At 51.3% G+C, this 20,491-nt stretch overlaps 1 protein-coding gene across 2 annotated transcripts; it reads right to left on the reverse strand.

The window, feature by feature from the left end:
* Positions 1-6: 6 nt before the first annotated feature.
* LOC122749608 (zinc finger protein 286A-like) lies at positions 7-11,420 on the reverse strand. 2 transcript variants are annotated; one of them, XM_043996053.1, is made up of 3 exons: positions 10,993-11,420; positions 7,234-7,410; positions 7-397 (listed from the first exon to the last, which is right to left on the reverse strand). In XM_043996053.1, exons 1-3 carry the CDS (start codon positions 11,003-11,005, stop codon positions 33-35), a joined length of 555 nt encoding a protein of 184 aa, XP_043851988.1. In that variant the 5' UTR covers positions 11,006-11,420; the 3' UTR covers positions 7-32. The 2 variants fall into 2 exon arrangements, 1 of the variants encoding a protein (XP_043851988.1); XR_006355689.1 differs by lacking the exons at positions 7-397; positions 10,993-11,420 and adding an exon at positions 10,813-10,924 and having other exon boundaries at positions 7,016-7,410.
* Between the last annotated feature and the right edge of the window lie 9,071 nt (positions 11,421-20,491).

Consider the following 20,491-nt stretch of genomic DNA (forward strand, 5'->3'; position numbering starts at 1 on the left):
TTCTCGTACTTGTAAATCTTCTTCCCAAAGAACTATTTGCCGTTTTTCATTATGGTAGGAAAGTGACTGAAATGCTTTCTGAACGCATCACATTTATGGTGATACTTTTCTGTGGGAGCTCTGTTCTGGGGCACTGGGAATGACGCCAGCCCCAAACTTCTCTCAGAACTGGTACTTCTACAAACGTGTTCCTCATGAGCGCTGTTCCTATGAGCAACTCTTAGCCACCCCAGTGGTGTTCCTTGGTTGCCCTTCTGCCTCTCTACCCAAGCTTTTCCCACTCTGGAATCACAAGGACCGTCTCTTGCTAGCCTTTCCTCACATGCCAGTGCCAAACAAAAGTCCTGTGTTGGAGAAGAGTCCTTGATTTCACATCTAGTCTCTAGAGTAAGGGAATCTGCAATGAACAAAAAGCTGTGAACGCTCCCTATTCTTTATTCTGGGGGAATAACAAGTTCTGGGGCAGCGAGGGGGCGAGGGGGCACCATACTGCACAGAACGGTGGGCTTGGAGTCAGGAAAACTCATCTTCGTGAGTTCAAATGTGGCTTCAGATGCTTCCTGGTTGGGTGACCCTGGCTAAGTCACTTTACCCTGCTGCCTCAGTCCTCATCTGTAACATGAGCTGGAGAAGGAAATGGTGATACCCTCCAGCATCTCTGCCAGGAAATCCCCCAATAAGATCACAGAGAGTCAGACGCTGACTCGGACAACAAGTGGTGGTTCCCATCTTCTCCCTCCAGGAGAAGGAATAACAATCTACAAAAGGTGGCCCGAGCAAGAAAAGACAATGGAAGCCTGAGAGAGCTGTGGGGAGAGTGATGATGCACTTGCTAGTCTGTAACTCAAGACTGGCTCTCCTCTTAGCAAACACTGGGAAAGTGTTAGTCTCATTTTACAGATGAGGAAGTGGAAGGCGAAAGAGCTCAAGCAACATGGCCAGCATCCCATGGCCAGTATGTGCCAGAACCAGGATTTGAATCTAGGTCTTCCTGACTCCAAGGCCAGCCTGGTGCCCATTAAGCAAACCATTTTATCACCACAAGAGCCAGCGCAGCTTCATACAGAACAAGTCATGCAAGACTAACTTAATTCCCTTTGGGATAGGGTTACTCAACTGGTGGGTCAGCGGAGCGTAGTCAAGTCTGACATAAATTTTAACCAAGCAAGTGGCAAATGTCTCCCTCCTCTTCTCGTGGAAGATGGGACAATGAGTAAAGATGACAGTACAAGCGGTCAGGTCTGACAGGGGTGGAGATTAAGACCAAGAGTGCAGTCATCAAAGTTGTATGTCTCCTCAGTTCCCGTGGGGTGCTCTGAGCTAGCGTCATATGAGAGGTAGGAGGGCCCACAGCGGCCATCTGGTCCCAGCTGTGCCCCAAAGAGAATCTGGCCTTGCCTGAAGTCTCCCAAGCCTGGGCAGCCCACCCCACAAGGGGAGGCTCTTAGGGATGCATGACAGTTAGCCCACCATCAAATCCAAGTTGGCCTCTTTGCAGTTCCTCTCCACTGCTCTCAGCTCTGCCCTCCAGGGCCAGGAACAAGCCTGATCTCTCTTTCACAAGACAGCCCATTCACATGGGCTTCAAATATCACATATCCTGCCCTCCCCAGGAACCCGGGATCCTCTAGACTGAGCATTCCCAGAAGTCCTTCCACCAAGCCTCATGCAGCTGAGGGAGACCAGGGGAGTAAGAAGATATCCAGCTGCCTGTAAGGGCCTGTATTTGGGCAGATGCCAAACTGGAGTTGATTCCAAATCTGACTGGACCAGGGCCCCCTAAGCCACTAGAGTAAAAGAAGGCCTCAACACAAGCAGGGAGGGAAAGGAAAAGGAGTGGCTAGTTCACCGTGTGCTACTGAAGCACACACAAGAACCAAAGAGGTCAGGGTTCAGACGCTAAAGGTCAGTGGCGGTGGTGTAAGAACCAAGAAAGCATGAGGTGACCTTTCTGAGCTTTCAAAGGTCAGACTGGCATCCAGAAGTCACCTCTATTCATAGACCCCCTGTACATCATGTCAATCAATGGACCAGCCAGTTAGCTTGGAGCTGTGTGTGGGGACTGCCCTGCTTCCTGTTCCACAGGGGGCTTCCGGGAGAACCGGCTAAGGCTCACTCTTTGGAAGAGTGAGCTGCTAAGTGAAGGTGGGTTTTCTCTCTCTCTATCCCACATAGATCTGAGCTAGGTTTTTCCATTCTTTCAGAGACCTGTGCTCATACTCTCTCTCTTCACTAACTTCTGTTTTTGTTTTTTTGTTTTTTGGGGTTTTTTTGGTAGGGCAATGAGGGTTAAGTGACTTGCCCAAGGTCACACAGCTAGTGTCAAGTGTCTGAGGCTGGATTTGAACTCAGGTCCTCCTGAATCCAAGGCCAGTGCTTTATCCACTGCACCACCTAGCCGCCCCCTTCACTAACTTCTAATACACTTTAATAAATACTTAAAAAGTCTAAACTGTTGCCAAATTTATCAATAAATCTTAGCTAGTCCCCCCCCAAAAAAACTGGGGCAGGGGGTAGGTAAGGACACACATTAGATTTTTTTGTTTTGTTTGTGTTTTTGTTTTTGAAGGGCAATGAGGGTTAAGTGACTTGCCCAGGGTCACAAAGCTAGTAAGTGTCAAGTGTCTGAGGCCAAATTTGAACTCAGGTCCTCCTGAATCCAGGGCTGGTGCTCTATCCATTGCATCACCTAGCTGCCCCACACATTAGATTTTAAACATCACAGTGGAGAGTAGAGAAGTCTGAATTAGAAAAAGTAATAACACTCTCTAACCCAATAATTCCATTGTCAGAAATATACCTTGAATGTGGGAAGGAGCCCCCAGGAGAGATCAACACAGCGAGCAGGATGGAGATGGGTGAGAAAGCTGAATGAAGAGAGAAGCAGCAGAGAGGCGGTATTTGGCTTGACTTCAGGAAACCTAACAATGGGAGTAAAAGGGGCAGCACTGGGTAACAGGGGGTGCCCTGTCGTTTAACACCTCCCAGCTATTGAGAGACGCTGTCCTGGAAATTCTCTGTCCCGTCTGGGTCATACTAGAGAACTGCTGACGTTCATGGGACTATACAAATGCACACTGGATGGGTGTTGTCGACATGGAGGGAAAGGGTGTTATATGGTCTTGTCTTTGTGCCCCCAACACCCGGCACAGTGTCTGGCATACCCTAAGTGTCTAATAAATACCTGTAGGAGTCGGTCAGACAACATAAAATGACAATAATGATGATGGTGAAGAAAAGCCCCAACAAAGCACAAAATGTGCCTGGAAGAAGCAACCTCACCAAGGGGCCACAAAGGGAAAAGGGCCATCCTGTGTCCTCCCCGGGAGACACATTCTGACCCCTGGTGCAAGATCACTTTCAACTCTCTTGTGTAATTGGATGTTTGACACAGTCAGGTCCCATTGGGTCCAAAAAATCCCCTGAACTGGTCACACGCATTTAAATTCACACCATTTGAAGTTAAAATTATGTAAAATATGGGAACTGGTTTCAAACCAGTGGAAATATTCTGTGCAAACTGGGATAATGCAACCTCTTCACAGGATTTCCTATTTTCACTCATCAGAACCTTGCTTTATATTTCAAAAAACGTAAAAAAAAAATTCAACACATCTCCATGTTTGATATTGGGAAAGGTGAAGAGAGGGAGGGAGGAAGAAGAGACAGTAGGAAAAGGGAGAAGGAAAGAGAGGAGAGGGGAAAAGCGATTGGTTAAAGAGAAAGATTAAAGGGCACGAGGAGCTTGGCCTCCAAATGAGACAAATTTCTAGGATAAATTACTGAAGGAATGGCTTTTAAACACTTCTAGAAAAAATAGCATGACCTACCTCCAGAGAGAACTGATAAACTCTGAGTGAAGACTAAACGATACATTTTTTTTACTTTCTTTTTCTTGGGCTTTTTGGGTATTTTTTTTCTTGGTAACCTGGTTGAGGAAATCTGTCTGGTATGACATCACATGTCTGAGCAACATCACATTGCTTGCCTTTTCAAGAGGTGGGGGAGGGGCAGGAGGGACAGCAAGAATCTGGAACTCAACATTTAAAAAAATGAACATTAAAAATTTTTATATGTAATTTAGAAATTTTTAATAAAAAATGTACATATTTTAAAACAGCATGACTAGCACAAAAAGGACATTCTAGAGTGACCTCATCTTTCTGGACAAGGTCACTGAATTAAAAAATTGAGGAATCATTCCCCTCTTTCGTATAAGGGTGGAGTTTCAGCCACCCCACGTCACATTTGAGTTTTGACACCTTAACTAGGCTTAATTTAGGCTTCCTCTGATGTTGCATAAACATCATGCCTGGAGAAAGTAGAGCATATAAGAATTGGAAATCAGAGGGATGCCCATCCATTGGGGAACAGCTAAACAAGCCGTGGTATATGATGGTGATGGAATATGATTGTGCTATAAGAACTGACAAGCAGGATGATTTCAGAAAGGCCTGGAAAGACTTGCATGAACTAATGTAGAGTGAAGTGAGCAGAACCAGGAGAACGCTGTGCACAGTGACAGCGATACTGTTTGATGAAGAACTGTGACTGACTGAACTTTTCTCAGCAATACAGTGATCTAAGACAATCCCAAAGGACTAATGATGAAGCCAACTATCCACCTCCAGAGAAAGAACTGATATTGATGGAACACACTATTTGTCACTTTCTTTCCTTTTTTTCTTTTATTCAAGTTTTCTTGTGCAAAATGACAAATATGTTAATGTTTCACATAATCGTACATGTATAACCCATATCTCATCGCTTACCTCCTGGGGGGGGGGAGGGAGGAAGGGAAGGAGGGGTAAAATTTGGAACTCAAAGCTATAAATAAAAATGTTTGTCATTTTTTTTTTTTTAAAGAAGGTGAAGGCAGCGAGGTGGTGCAGTGGATAAAGCACTGGCCCTGGATTCAGGAGGACCTGAGTCCAAATCCGACCTCAGACATTTGACACTTGCTAGTTGTGTGACCCTGGGCAAGTCACTTAACTCTCATTGCCCTGCAAAATTAATTAATTAATTAATTAGTAATATCCCAGGGACTGTCTATAAATGACCAAGGATATAGAGAAAGAATTGGGGTTTCCAGATATTGGAGCAAGTGTGGCTGTTAAGCCCAGAGAAGTAGCTTCCTGGGCAAGAAGGAAGGGTCTCCCTCCTCTTCCTCCCCACCACCCCAACCTGGAACAGCTTGAGGAGGGCTTTCTAATTTTGAACTTCCCCGCTTTTCACTGTTGTCCTAGAATCACCCAACTGGTGTTGGTCGTGTAAGGAATTAACTGTGATTTGGGGTTTCCATCACCCCATCTTGGCTTCATCATGGTCCGACTGGAAAGACGCAACCTTTAAAAGCCTAAGAGAAGATGGTGTGTACTTACAGAGTTAATAGAACAAACAAAAGGAACTCTGGTCACAAGGAACATTTGCTGAACCAAAGCATCCAGCCAAAGTGCCACCACCTAGGGGCTCCCCCTCGCCCACAGGGGCCTGGCCAAACTGTGATGGGGACAGCCCCGGGGTATGTGAGACTGGGCATGACTAAGAACCACCCTGCCTGTGGGAGAGGCAGGAAGTGGGGGGCAGTTCTCAGAGAGGGATGGGGAAGGAAGGTGAAGAGAAAGAGGAGCTGGTGTGCTTGACCTTCAGACCAAACCAGGAGAGAGACGGCGCAGCTGATTCTCTTCAGAACTACAGATTGGGGCGGGGGGGGGGGGGGGGGGGGGGGGGGGGGAAGCTTGTGTTGTTGAAGCAAAGCTAGCCCTTAGACCAGCTGGGCTGGAAGCAGGGTTAGGGTTTGAGTCAGTCTCCCCTTTCTCACTGTCCCTGGCTCTATTAACTTCACTTGTGTTCTAAATTTTGTTCTCATTAATTAAACCTGATTTGTTCTTGGAAAAGAGGCTGTTAATCTCCTTTCTTGTCAGTCTGGGAGAAATAACTGGAAAAGAGGCAGTTTGGAAGAGAGGAAATTCTGGACCTAAAGGTGAGAAAGGGGGTGTGGGGCATTAGGCCAAAGCAGTGCCCATAGCAGCCTTGACCTGCTCTCTGGCTTGTCCAGGGCACCTCGTGCTGCAGCCTGGTGGGAACCCCTGCTCTGGCATCTGGGGCACACTTCCTCTCTCTAACTCGGAGATCATTTCTGGCTTGGAACCTGGAACCGTGCCCTGGCAGAGGAGAAAAGGACAGAGACACGCCTGGGGAGGCCACTGCATTTCCCCTTCTCAACAGCGTGGGAAAGGCCAGGAGGCAGCAACCACCTCAAGCAATGACCAGTCACCAGGGGCATAAGGTGTGCCCGCAGCTGGCCAGGTAGATACGGGACAAGGTCAGGTGATTTCTGAAGGCAGGCACTAGCACACAAGAGATCCAGGAAGCGCCCCTCAGGCTTGTGCTCTGCCCTGTCACTGCACACCAAGGCCGACCTCAGGGACCCTTTTAGACGCCCCACAGCCTTGAGCAGGGAAGGAGGCAGAGACGCCCAGGGACAAGGCCTGGGGCCTCTTTCTGCTGAGCCCCGATCTCACATCTCCGGCTGGGTGTTCAGGAGACAGCACCAACTCGACGTGGCCAGAACCGAACTCCTCGTCTTTCCTGCTAAACCCCCTTCACCTCCGACCCTTTCCAGGACAGTTGACAACACTCCCTTCCTCCAGGTCTCTTGGGCTCCCAACCTCAGAGTCCTTCAGGACTCCTCCCTCTCTCTCACCCCCCAGATCCAATATGGTGCCGAGGCCTGTCAACTTGACCTTTGCACCTTCTCTCCTCTGACACCGCCCTGATGTTGGTGAGGGTCCTCGGCACCTCCCTGCTCAATGCCTGCCCCTTCAAAGTCCTGGTCCACTCCAATCCAGCCCCCGTTCAGCCACCAAAGTGATTCTAATTACTTTTTTTTTTTTTGTAAGGCAATTGGGGTCAAGTGACTTGCCCAGGGTCACACAGCTAGTAAGTGTTAAGTGTCTGAGGCCGGATTTGAACTCAGGTACTCCTGACTCCAGGGCCGGTGCTCTATCCACTGTGCCACCTAGCTGCCCTCCTGTTTCTCTTGCACAAAGCTCGCTTTGTACATATTTGTTGGTGTGTTGTCTCCCTCAGACTGTAAGCTCCTGGTGGACAGGGACTGCCTTGTGCTTCTTTGTGTATCCTCAGAACTTAGCAGGAGGCCCGGGACACAGGAGGTGCCTGAGAAATGTCGACTGAGTGAGTGAGTGAGGTACAGAGCTCAGTCATCCTTACCCAGGAAAACGAGGTGTTCATAGTTCTCCAGCCTCACGTGCCTGTACAAGGCCTTCTGAGCAGCGTCCAGTTCCCTCCACTCCTCCTGGGTGAAGTCCACAGCCACATCCTTGAATGCCCCAGGCTCCTGAAACATGCCACATTCCAGCTCGCCCAAGGGTGCTGACCACCTCCTACCTGGTACAGGAGGAAGACACATAACAAGATTTCAAAACACTCCACAAAGCAATCCTGTGTGGAGTTCAGACTAGAACTGATGAGTAATCATTGATTGGGCACTGTATCTAATCGATTAGAATATTTGTTGACCAAATTCAGCCTTGACCGGATAGGCCCCATTAGTAAAATTTGTAAGTCTGACTTCCCCATTCCTATAGGCAAACTCCTGATCTAGGAATCTGGCTGACCATGGGGGGGGGGGTTGGCCAAGGTGGTCACAGGATGTTTGCCCACCACAAGACATTCCAGGAGATGTTGGTCCACTCACTCTGGCTTAGGAAAGGGTTCTAGAAGCCCCCAGCTGAGCCAGGCCAAGTAGGACCCAGGCCCCATGTCTGGCTAAGAACAACCCCAGTCTGACTAAGCTACATCACTGCGCGATTTTTGGTCACACGTACCCTATGTAGGCGGCTACCCTTTCAGCCGCATACAAAGCTGCTGTCAGAGGCGTCCTTAGCTCCTGAGGACCCTAGGATCGTTTTTATTGATATTTGGTCGCCATACTAATAAACCGATGGCACTCAGTTTCCCTCTCTCACAGACTGCTAGCGCAACACTTCCAGCTACTTACAGACCACAAACCCCTTCTTCTCTGCTTCAGGCCAAACATCTCAAGCTCCCTCATCCAACCAACATCTTGGTGGCTTGACATCAAGGCCCTTTTACCTTCTCAGGACAAAAAGAAGATTGATGAGGGAAGCTGAGATCGGGCGGCCTGTCTCTAGGGGCACCAGAAATGACTGACAATGGAGAGAAGTCCCTAGCTTTGATCTCATGGGTTTTCTTTGCAGAGGGGAATGACCTTTGTGCCAGAAATAACCGAACACAACACCTGCCGGGGAGCTGAGTCCTGAGCTGCAAGAAGCACCTCCCCCATCGCCGGTATAAGAGAGGTCATAGGGAATGACAAGAGACTCCGTGTCCAAAAGAGGGATGAGCAGAACACCTACAAACTAAAGAGCAGCAGCTGCTGCGTGTGGTCAAGACCAGGCCTGTGATGTCGACAAATTCCCTTTCCACGGACGATTGGATAAGTGACAAGATCCTCGGGCCAGATTCTACTCCTCTCCTTAACCCTGGTCCACCCAGGCCAGTGGCCTTCCAGGCCCAATATCCATGGCCACAGGTTTGAGCGGTAAATTCACTGCCCTCATTGTCTGCAGGAGCAGTGGAGGCTCGATGCTGACTCTTTGAAGGAGGTGGCACCCTTTCTTATGGGTTTCTTACTTATTCCATCCATGGAGGGGAGCAGGCAGTCTTTGATCTATGGTGTTCTGGGGCATGGAGAGGAGGAAGGAGAACGTTCTAGGGCTGTGAGCACCGGTCCTGCGATGAGTGTAGAGAAGAGCTGGCCCCAGTCCGGAAGGGACACGAGTGTTTGGAGGCTACAAACTCAAAGACAAAGCATGGCCCGGACCACAAACGTTCCAGTCTTTTATCTGAGAGGCCCCGAGAAGTCATCGGAGGATTTCCAGTGGAGCCTTTGCCGTCATTGGCTCAGAAAAGTGGCTTTGGAAGCCAGGCCAAGGTCTGGTAGCAGAGAACAGAAAGTGAAGGCTGGGAGGCCAAGGAGGAGGCAGGGGAGATGATGAGGGCCCCCCCTAAAGAGGCGGCTCAGTTGGCAAGGAGATGTGAGGAGGCAGGAGTGATCAGATGTCGCCAACCTGGACCTGTGGGATGAGGGAGACTGAGGGACCATGGACAACTCCCAAGACTGAGAACTTGGAAGACAGGTCTACGCCTGTCTGCAAACTGCAGAAGGAACATGAAATATGATCCTTTTCTAAACGTGGAGGAGAAATGCGTTTCTAGAACAACTGAAAGAACTGGGGTCAGCATTGGGGTCGGCATATCTGCATATACAGAAATGAACATTTCTGCTCAATGAAAAGCAACACAAGAAAGAAAACAAGAAAAAGACCCAAATGGGGAAAACAATTCTGCATCTATAGGAGGGGGGAATGTGAATTGTCCAATATCTGGGGGATACCAGAAAGTTCACAAACCCCATCAGTTGGGGAGCAGTGGAAAAGAAAAGCAGAAAACCTGGAATCAAATTCTGCTGGTGCCATTTAACTGTGTGACCTTGCTGGGCCCCAGGATCTTAGATCTGCAATAGGACAGTGAGGAGGGCAAGCCGGCTGGTCTTTCAGGTTCCTTTCAGCTCTAGATCTCTGACCCAGGAATCATCAAGATTTCTTCCCGGCTAAAATAGCCCTGGCCTCCCTAGTGAACCTTGGCGGGAGAAGGAAGGGCCTGAATCTAGGCTAGGGAAGGGATCTGGCACTGGTTATTCCTGACAGCCGTCGGGTGGACAGTTTGAGAGGGATGGAAGGGACAAGGAGGACGATGATCACAGGAGAGACTGGGGCCACAAGGCTTAAGCACATTCTTTGATTAAACCTGGAGAAAAGAGGAAGAGAATTCTGGGGTCACTCTGCTGGTCATCTTTCTCCTCCTCAGGCCTTGTGGAGCCATTCCCATGGGGCTGCAGACCCCTGCTTCACCCACAGTCTGCAGTCTGTGAGAAGTGCCTGTGCTTTTTTTTTTTTTTTTTTTTTGCGGGGCAATGAGGGTTAAGTGACTTGCCCAGGGTCACACAGCAAGTAAGTGTCAAGTGTCTGAGGCCCCATTTGAACTCAGGTCCTCCTGAATCCAGGGCCAATGCTTTATCCACTGCGCCACCTAGCTGTCCCTAGTTCCTGTGCTTTTACGCCCCAGGAAGGGGGCTCGGAGCGACTTTTGCAGAGACTGACTGGGGGGCTAGGGGCTGAGAGAATCAGGAAGGTCAATGAAAGGTCACGGGGAAGGAGGGGCAGGGGGGCAAGGACCCCACCTTCTTGGCTGCTCCACACAAGAAGGGACACCTACTATGTGCCAGTCACTGTTTCCCCTCACTGATCCTCATTTACAGACAGGGACACCGAGGCAGCGGCCAGGGGAGCGTCTGGGGCTCGAGCCCAGGGTGTCACCCCCGGCGCCACCAGCTGCCCCCCACGGTGAGTGTCTGTGAGTCGGGGCGCACACCCTGGGAAACCGTGGGGGCCGCGGCCCTGCCCGCCCCTCCCTCCCGGAGCTCCTCCAGGGCTGGCCCAGGACTTCGAGGAAGGACAGTCGGAGGGACGAGAATACGAAGAACACGCGTGGGACCAGGGCCTCGCAAAGACCGGGAGGCGGAGGAGGGAAGGGCCTGGCCGGGGAGGCCGGACTTGCATGACCTCTAGTTGGCCCCGCCCCGCCCGGCCCCGCCCGGCCCCTCCCCTCCCCTCCCGGCCCCGCCCCAGAGCAGCGCGCCTGCGCACGCGGCCCCTCTCCGCCCCTCCCCACTGGTCAGCTGTATTCCGCGGAGCTAACTCTCACCGCTGTCCTGAGTGGGCTGTCATCCTTCTGTCTTTCGGCCTTCCGGTTTTTCAGTCCCTCACTCAGAAGCCTAACCACTCGCTTTCCCCTAGCGGGAGAGAGGCCGGCCCGCAGCTCTGTGCGCCTGCGCGGCGGCCTCGTCCCGGAACTACCTTTCCCAAGAGGCAGCGGGGCACATACCGAGTGCCGCCATGACGCACACTGGAATCTCGAGATTTCTGGGGCCCAGAATCTGTCGTGGAGGTCCAAAGGACTCTGGGGGATGTAGTCCAGCGCGGCTGCGTGCCCCTAGGTCGGCCGGTCCTGCGGGGTTCCTGCGGCTGGAGCCCAAGGCAGGGCCCTCCCCAATAACCCGCCTCCGTGGGTGCAGCCCGGTGGAGAGGAGGGGCCGGTCCGGTCAGCCCAGCATCCTCCCTGTTTTCCTGGCACACACACTTCCCCCGGGCTGGAGGTTACTAGCCCCAGCCTGTAACGAAGGCGGCAAATGCTGCATGGATTAAGTGCCTACTGTGTGCTCTCTGCAGGGGGTGGCACGTCCGGTCTGGTTGACCATTCGTAGGAGTTCAGAGCCCCTGGCCAGGCGTGCGCGGGGAGATGGGGCGCGGAGCACCGGAGGAGCGCTGCCCGCCTTTGTCGGGGGTGGGGGTGGGGGGCGGAGGGGCGGGAGAAGAGGGGCGGGACCACCACCCTTCTCCCGAATGAATGAGCCTCTCCCATTTCAAATGGGTCCCCAGCCAAGGCCAAGGGGCTCGGGGACAGGCCCTGACCAGTGTCTGGGCGCCTTCCTCACTCGCCTGCCAGGTGTCTTTGAGGGTCAGAGGGCCGTCAGTCACTGGCGGGGCCGGGAGCCAGCCTGTCCCCAGCCCCACCCCTTCTCCCCTTCCTCCGCCTCGCCTTCTTTCCATGGGCACCACAACAGGACCGCGTTGGCTTGTCTCCATGACGACCCTTTGGGGAACACCTGTTTTTGTTGCTGTTGGGTCCTGTCTGACTCATCATGACCCCGTCAGGGCTCTTCTTGGCAGAGACGCTGGAGGGCTCTGCCATTCCCTTTTCCAGCTCGTTTTACAGAGGCGGACGCTGAGGCCAACAGGGTAAGGGGACTTGCCCAGGGTCACCCAGCTAGGAACTGAGAGGCTGGATTGGAACTCATCTTGCTGACTCTGGGTCTCGCACTCTGTGAGCCACGGCGCCACCTAGTGGCCGTATGAAACTATTGACTGTGCCTCCGCTAGAGGCACTACTTGGGGCACAGCTGCTAAAGCCTTGGCCTGAGTTCAAATCTTCCTAGAGTCATACTTACTGTATGACCCTGGACATGTCACTTCACCTGTACTGGCCTCCGTTTCTGCAATTGTAGAATGGGAGTCATAGCAGCACCCATCTTTTAGATTGTTGAGATGCTCAAGGGGGAGAATATCTCTGGAACAAACACTTGATGACACTTATACTTACTGTGATTATCTGCCTGTGAATCTCCCAGAATTACTCCTCCACCTAGATGTTCTCTCAGTGCCCTGGGAACCCACTGTCCAAGACTGGCCATGAACCCTGTGCCCCAGTGCATCTTTTGTAAGAGTAGGAGGGCTCTCAACAAGAAACAGTGGCCTACCTTAGCTAGGGGAATAGTGGACTAGAGGGGGCGAGATCATCCAGCCAGCGAGGGTTAGAAGAGGAGGATGAGGAGGAACATTTGGGGATTCCAACTCGATCAGGGGGATTAAGGGAGCTGTTTGGCCACTTGGCCAAATTGTGCAGCTCAAAGGACTTGGTGGCACTTGGTCTAAATGCTTGACTGGCTGGTTGACTGAGCATCTGATGCTTTAAGTGACGTGGGGACGGGTACATCAACATCATCCTCTTTCATTCTCCATCTGCTCCTCCTATTCGCTGACCCCAGCAAACCTACTGGAGCATGTTTGGCAAAGTCCCCAGTCTCAGATTCCAGATCACTGTTTAGTGAAGAAGTTTGCATTATCTAGCTCAAATGTCTTCTTCCCCAGGGCCCTGGACCAGAGGGTCCTAAGGAAAGTCCATGGGGCCCAGTTCATAATTCAATCCAGTACTTCACTTTCTTCCATACTCCCAAGCACATGATGATACAGTTGGACCGAAGAACGCCATCTTTACAAGGTCCTACAGCTCTCTTGTGGCTCTAACCCAAAACAATAAAGAAAAGAAACTGAGAAAATAAAGGGGAAATCCAGCCTTGATCTTCAGAGGGAAGGCTTGATTTCTACAGTTTCCCAGACGTTGTAGAGTTTTCCCCAAAGAGTTGAAGAACCTGGACTTGAAGAGAAGTCTCTCCCTCACCCTCCAGTAAGAAACCCATCTGTCTTGGGTGAAAACCCTTTCCAGATCCCTCTGCAAGGGAGGCCATCCAGCTGAGGTCTGGACAAAATGTTTTTGGTGTCACTTTCTACACGGAGCACTCCAAAATGTCTCTAGTAGTCTCCAAACCACAGGCAGTCCCCTCAGAAATCCCCACAAATATGCCGTAGGTCCCTAATGCAAAAGGCACCCCAAATTTCCCCAGTGGATCCCTGCCACCACAAGCATATCTCACCTCAGATGGAGAGTTGTGCTGGACATTGGCCAAAATGGGGTCAAGTCAGTCCTCTCTTTCCCCTTCTTAGTCAGGAAGGTTGGTCCTAGTCGGGCCTGATACCCAATCAGTCCTACAGAGGAGGTTGATGAGAAGGGGAAATGAGGCTGGGATCCTGGTGAGCTCATCAGGCAACGCTGAGGTTGTGAGGAAGGGTCCCAACAGTGAAGGAGCCTGTGCCCATCACACAGAGGGATGCAGAGCAAGTAGGCCAAAGGCCAGTGCAGCTTATAAAAAACTAATAAAATCAACTCACAAGAAACAGCGTCTTGGGGGCAGCTAGATGGCGCAGTGGATAAAGCACTGGCCCTGGATTCAGGAGGACCTGAGTTCAAAGCAGGCCTCAGACACTTAACACTTACCAGCTGTGTGACCCTGGGCAAGTCACTTAACCCCCATTGCCTCTCAAAAAAAAAAAAAAAAAACCAAAAAACCAAAGAAATGGCGCCTTTCAGATAAATTGTTGAGGAGAAAAACTGCTTGTTCCAAGAATCAGCTGAAAAGGGGCCTCCTGGAGAAAAGTCCTTAGGGGACTGTCCGAAGGAAGAGGTACAGCCTGGTGAGGACGCTTCCAGGCTGTTGTGCTCCGTCAGCTCATTCGCATGAGGCTGATACTGAAAAGTGTAAATCAAGTCTGGGGTCTGGGGTCTGGGGACAAGGGGAAAAGGACAGGAGATCTGCCGGGTTCAGAACTGACATGACCGTGGATTTCTCAAGGTTCCCCTCAGAAGGCAAAGGTTGACCAGGAGGAGGCTCCGATGTGAAGATTAGAAAGTTAAAGACAGACATTCAACTATGCCCAGAGAGAGGCAGGAGGAGCCTGGAGAATGGCCAAGCCCAGGAAGTGTCACCAGAAACCAAGGATGGAAGACGTGGAAGGCGGCCAGCTGAGACAGTGGACGCAGGCGCTGCTTTGCTCAGTAGTTTCTGATTGGAAGGAAGGCATTGGTTTGCTACGTGCTGAGGATACAAGTACAGAGAATGAACCAATGCCCAATAGCTAGGATTGTTATTCCAACTGGGAGACAGGTGTGTGTGTATTAGTGGACATATAAATGTTCAGTGAAGAAATGCAAAGTAGTTAAATGCAGGGTGGTTGGGAGGGAGAGCAGTAGCAGTTGGGAGTTCAAGGGAGGCTTTTTGAAGAAGATGGGGCCTGGGGGCTGCTAGGTGATGCAGTGGATAGAGCACCAGGAGTACCTGGGTTCAAACATGGCCTCAGACACTTAACACTAGCTGTGTGACCCTCAGCAAATCACTTAACCCCAATTGCCTCACTAAAAAAAAAAAAAGATGGGGCCTGGGCTGCCTCTCAGAGCGGGGCATCAGGAGGGAGCATATTCTAGGCATGGAGGATGGCCAATTCACAGGCCCAAAGGAGGGAGGGGAGGGCTCTTGGGTAACTAACAGAGGGAAGGTCAGTCTGGCTAGAGGAAGAGTCGAGTCTACTGGGGCTGGGAGCTCGCTCAGGTCAAGTGGGGCTTTCAGAGTTCAAGAGAGAAGTTTATATTTGATTTCAGGGGTGATAGGGAGCCAATGCAGCTAAATAAAGAGCAGAGTCGTAAGGTTCTGTCTGTGCTTAAGGACATGATTTGGGTGAGAGTGTGCCCCCTGAACCAATGAACAGGAGTGTGGCTAAAATATGGAGAGAGACTGAAGGGGGGGAGGGGGGGAAAGGGAGAAGGGAAGGAGGGGGAGGGGGGAGGGAAAGAGGGAGAAAAATGTACACCGGATCAGACAAAGCAAGACTTTTTCTCAGTTCCCCATTAAAGGTGGTCATGAACTCAAACAGACACACTGGTCCCTGCCTGGCTTCCTGAGAGGAGAGCACAGACCACCAGAAGGGGAGTACCTGGCAGGGGGCAGGCCTCCAGACCTGTGAGCAGCCCCAGGGATATGGGTCCCCCACTCCTGTGCCTGCATACTATGTTTCTGAGTGTGCACCTCTACAAATTCTTATTCTCTCCCCTACTTTTCCTGCTCTAGGTTTTTTTTTAATTCATATCATGAATTTGCCTTGTTCTTGCCTTCTATGAAGAAGTAACGATGATTTCTTTTTTCTTCTTACTTCACAAATGTTCCATGTTTGAGTTCAGGGTGTCACAACGACTGGTTTCATGTCAATGGGAAACCCACCGACGGGGGCTCAGGAGTCAGAGTGGCAAGTAGTAGGATAGTCAGGAGTGAGTGGTAGCGGCACAATCAGGCCTCTCTCTGGGAACCCCTGACAGGCCAGTGCAGAAAGAGGGGATCCATGCCCTGCTGAGGCTAGGGATAAACTACCCAGCCAGCCAGCCAGCCAGTCTGTCTGTCAGTCAGCCAGTCAGCCAGTCTGTCTGTCAGTCAGCCAGTCAGCCAGCCAGTCTGTCAGTCAGCCAGCCAGTCTGTCAGTCAGCCAGCCAGTCTGTCAGTCAGCCAGTCAGTCTGTCAGCCAGTCAATCTGTCTGTCAGTCAGTCAGCCAGCCAGTCTGTCAGCCAGTCTGTCAGTCAGTCAGCCAGTCAATCTGTATGTCAGTCAGTCAATCTGTATGTCAGTCAGTCACCCAGCCAGTCTGTCATCCAGTCTGTCAGTCAGTCACCCAGCCAGTCTGTCATCCAGTCTGTCAGTCAGTTACCCAGCCAGTCTGTCAGCTGGTCAGTCTGTCTGTCAGTCTGTCATCCAGTCTGTCAGCCGGTCAGTCTGTCAGTCAGCCAGCCAGTCAGTCTGTCATCCAGTCTGTCAGTCAGCCAGCCGGTCTGTCAGCCAGTCAATCTGTCTGTCAGTCAGTCAGCCAGCCAGTTTGTCAGCCAGTCTGTCAGTCAGTCAGCCAGCCAGTCTGTCATCCAGTCAATCTGTCTGTCAGTCAGTTACCCAGCCAGTCTGTCAGTCAGCCAGCCAGTCTGTCATCCAGTCAGTCATCCAGTCAGCCAGCCAGTCTGTCAGCCAGTCAATCTGTCTGTCAGTCAGCCAGCCAGCCAGTCAGTCAGTCAGTCACCCAGCCAGCCAGTCAGCCAGCCAGTCAATCTGTCTGTCAGTCAGTCAACCAGCCAGTCTGTCATCCAGTCAGTCAGTCAGTCAGTCAACCAGCCAGCCAATCTGTCAGTCAGTCAGCCAGTCAGCCAGCCAGTCAGCCAGCCAGTCAGCCAGCCAGTCTGTCAGCCAGTCAATCTGTCTGTCAGTCAGTCAGCCAGCCAGTCTGTCATCCAGTCTGTCAGTCAGTCAGCCAGTCAGCCAGCCAGTCTGTCAGCCAGTCAGTCAGTCAGCCAGCCAGTCTGTCAGCCAGTCAATCTGTCTGTCAGTCAGCCAGCCAGCCAGTCAGTCAGTCAGTCACCCAGCCAGCCAGTCAGCCAGCCAGTCAGTCAGTCAGTCACCCAGCCAGCCAGTCAGCCAGCCAGTCTGTCAGCCAGTCTGTCAGCCAGTCAGTCAGTCAGTCTGTCAGCCAGTCTGTCAGCCAATCTGTCTGTCAGTCAGTCACCCAGCCAGTCTGTCATCCAGTCTGTCAGTCAGCCAATCAGCCAGCCAGTCAGCCAGCCAGCCAGTCTGTCATCCAGTCTGTAGATCAGTCAGCCAGCCAGTCAGCCAGCCAGTCTGTCATCCAGTCAGTCAGTCAGTCTGTCATCCAGTAAGTCAGTCTGTAAGCCAGTCAGTCTGTCAGTCAGTCAACCAGCCAGTCTGTCAGCCAATCTGTCTGTCAGTCAGTCAGCCAGCCAGTCTGTCAGCCAGTCAATCTGTCTGTCAGTCAGTCACCCAGCCAGTCTGTCATCCAGTCAGTCCGTCAGTCAGTCAACCAGCCAGCCAATCTGTCAGTCAGTCAGCCAGTCAGTCAGTCAGCCAGCCAGTCTGTCAGCCAGTCAATCTGTCTGTCAGTCAGTCAGCCAGTCAGTCACCCAGCCAGTCTGTCAGTCAGCAGTCAGCCAGTCAGTCTACAAGCACTTGCCAAGCACCACTCTGTGGCAGGGATGGGTATTAAGAGATGAGGATACAGAGAAAGGCAACAACTACTGCTCTAAGGAGCACACACTCAAATGGGGGGGGCACGTGAGATGCCTACAGGCAAACCAGCGGTGCACAGTGGGAAGGCACTAGTTGAGGGAGGGGTTAGGGTCTGGCTCACAGTGGGTGCTTAGCAAGTGTTTGCTGATAGATTGCAGGAGAAAGTGGGAGAAGACACCCTTCTTCCAGAGGGTGGGACTAGAGGGGAGGAGGGCTCACCTGGTAGACCCGGGGGCCAGTCGGTAAGAAAGCCCAGAAGGAGGAGTGGAGTATGTGAGAGCAAACCAGGCTCGTGTGGCTGAGTCCTAGGGTTCGGGGAATGGAGAAAAGTGTAAGAAGACTGGAAAGGTGAGGGGTGGGGGGCAGGAGGTGTATTTTATATTTGTCACTGCAAATAACCAGGAATTTCTTGAGTGGGGAAACAAGATGGTCAGATATGTACTTTTTGGGTGGGGGCAAGGCAATAGGGGTTAAGTGACTTGCCCAGGGTCACACAGCTAGTAAGTGTCAAGTGTCTAAGGTTGGATTTGAAGTCAGGTCCTCCTGAATCCAGGGCCAGTGCTTTATCCACCTAGCTGTCCTGGTCAGATATGTCCTTGAGGAAGATCAGCTGGACAGCTGAGTGGAGGACAGAGCCTGATGTAAGGAATTAATTGGGATTTGGGGTTTTCATTACACTATCTTTGCTTCATTATGGTCAGACTGAAAAAAAATGTAAGCTTAAAAGCCTAAGAGAAGGTGGGTGTGTACTTTGGGAGATAACTGAACAAACAAGAGGAACTCCGACCACAGGGAACATTAATTGAAACTAAGTAACTAAAGCCTCCCATTACAGCTCCCCCACGGGCCTGGCTAGATTATAATGGGGACAGCCCATGTGGGTGTGCTGAGCCAATTGGAGACTCGGCATGGCCAAGAACCGCCCTTTCCTATGAAAAAGGCAGTTAGAGAGAGAGAAGAGAGGATTCTGAGAGAAACTGGGAAGGAAGGTAGTGACAGAGGACGTGCTGGTGATTGGCCTTGAAGAGACTGCAAGCTAATTCTCATTAAAGCTACAGATTTCGGGCAGTGTCGAGTTTGTGTTTCTGAGGCAGAGCTGGCTCTTTGGAGCTGGCTGGGCTGGAGGCAGGTTTGGGGTTCGGGGGGCCTTTTTACCCCAGAGATTTAATTCCCTAGCTCTATTAATCTCACTTGTGTTTTGAATTTGTTCCCATTAATAAACCTGTTTTGTTTTTGAAAAAGGCTGTTTCTTTCCTTACCCTGATACTAGGCGAGCTGCCCAATTAACTCTTCCCATACTAAATTTGGCCATTACACTGGGAACTGAAAGACCAATAGTATAGATGGGTAGGAGAGATTGGCAACAGATTGGACTGGGGGTGTGGCTCAGTTTTGAGCTGCTGAATGGGAAGAAGTGGGCACCCTCAGCAGTAATAGGGTAGTTGGGAAGAGGGGAGGCTTGGGGGGGTTCAGTTTGGGACACATTGAGTTTAGACTTTGAAGTGTCTCCAATAGGAGCTGGTTGTGGGAGAACGGGGGTCTGGAAAAATGAGGATGTGTCTGAGAGTGACGTGTATGGAGATATTAACTCACGGAGCAGATGAGGTCACCCACTCTGCTCCTGGAATCCCTGGGCTTTGTGCATGGGACATGAAGGACAACCCGAGCAGCTGACCGAGAGGGAAGCACCAGGCAGCATGAGGAGAAGCAGGGGAGAAGAGAGAGCCCCGACGACTGCCAAGGTGAGGGCATGAGGACCGAAAATGCCAAGGGCTTTGCTGCTTGGGCGGCTGCAAAAGGGGCTGGGAAATGTGTAATGGCTGGGTCCTAGGGGGAAGAAGATGAGCCCCCAACACCTGATGCTGTTTAATCTGTGTCCCTAACGTTTGCCAAAGTGTAAATGCTCAGGCTAAACAAGGGCCCCTCATCATGCTGGTGGGAGCAGCTCCTGCAGCCCTCCCCCACTGGAGCCCCCTGATGTGGGGGGCCTCAGCACATGAAGCCCCCCCTGCTGGAACCTCCTGATGTGGGGGGGCTTAGCACATGAAGCCTCCCCCATTAATTGTATGACTCCATTGGTAGAAAATGCTTCAAATGAGAGGCCCAGATAATGGCTCCCATGCCCCTCCACTAGTCCCTTCCTCCAGCCTGAAGACCTGTGCTCCCCTCTCCAAACAGAATGCTAGGAGTCAATGAGAGGGGCAGCTAGATGGCTCAGTGGATAGAGCACTGGCCCTGGAGTGAGGAGGACCTAAGTTCAAATCCGGCCTCAGACACTTAACACTTACTAACTGTGTGACCCTGGGCAAGTCACTTAACCCCAATTGCCTCACAAAAAACAAAACAAAACAAAACATAGGAGTCAATGGGACAAGTTGCCCTGCATGTGTAAAGAGGGAGGGGGCAGGGGCAGGGGCCAGGGAAGAGCGTTGGGATGCTTCCTCCCATGCCTAGCCGGAGACAACCTGGCCTGTAATTTAAGGGCTCTAGGTGGGCAGATCAGGGATGCGTGCCAGAGAGGAGACAAGCCTCAGGTCAGGTTAAAGTCACCTTTGTTCTGTGTTTTGGGCAATTCCAAAAAGTCTCTGGGACCCCCTGGAGTGTCCGGAGATGCCCAAGAATTCTGAGTGACAATCCAGAATAGTTCCAAAAGGCCCCTGATCACAAATGCTCTCCACATCCAGAGGAAGAACTGAATTCTGAGTCTGAAAACAGACCGAGCCACACTATCTTCACTTGGGTTTTTGTCTCTTTCTTTCTCGAGGTTTTCCCCTTTTGTTCTGATTCTTCTTTCACAACATGACTAATGGGGAAATTTGTTTAACATGATTGTACATGCACACCCTATATCAGGTTGCCTGCTGTCTTAGGGAGGGAGACGGGAGGAAGGGAGAAGAATTTGGAACTCAAACATCTTACGAAAATGAATGTTGAAAACCATCTTTACATGTCATTGGGAAAAACTACTATGAAGTAAAAACCAAAGAAGTCTGAGTAACAGATTCCCACAGATCCACAGAATCTATTTAATGGAAGGGAATTCTGGGATCCTGTGTCCAGCCTGTACCGTGGAGGAGTCACCATTACCCCCACCCTACAGG

The sequence above is a fragment of the Dromiciops gliroides genome, chromosome 3 (genome assembly GCF_019393635.1).
Source record: "Dromiciops gliroides isolate mDroGli1 chromosome 3, mDroGli1.pri, whole genome shotgun sequence".
Lineage (NCBI taxonomy): Eukaryota > Metazoa > Chordata > Mammalia > Microbiotheria > Microbiotheriidae > Dromiciops > Dromiciops gliroides.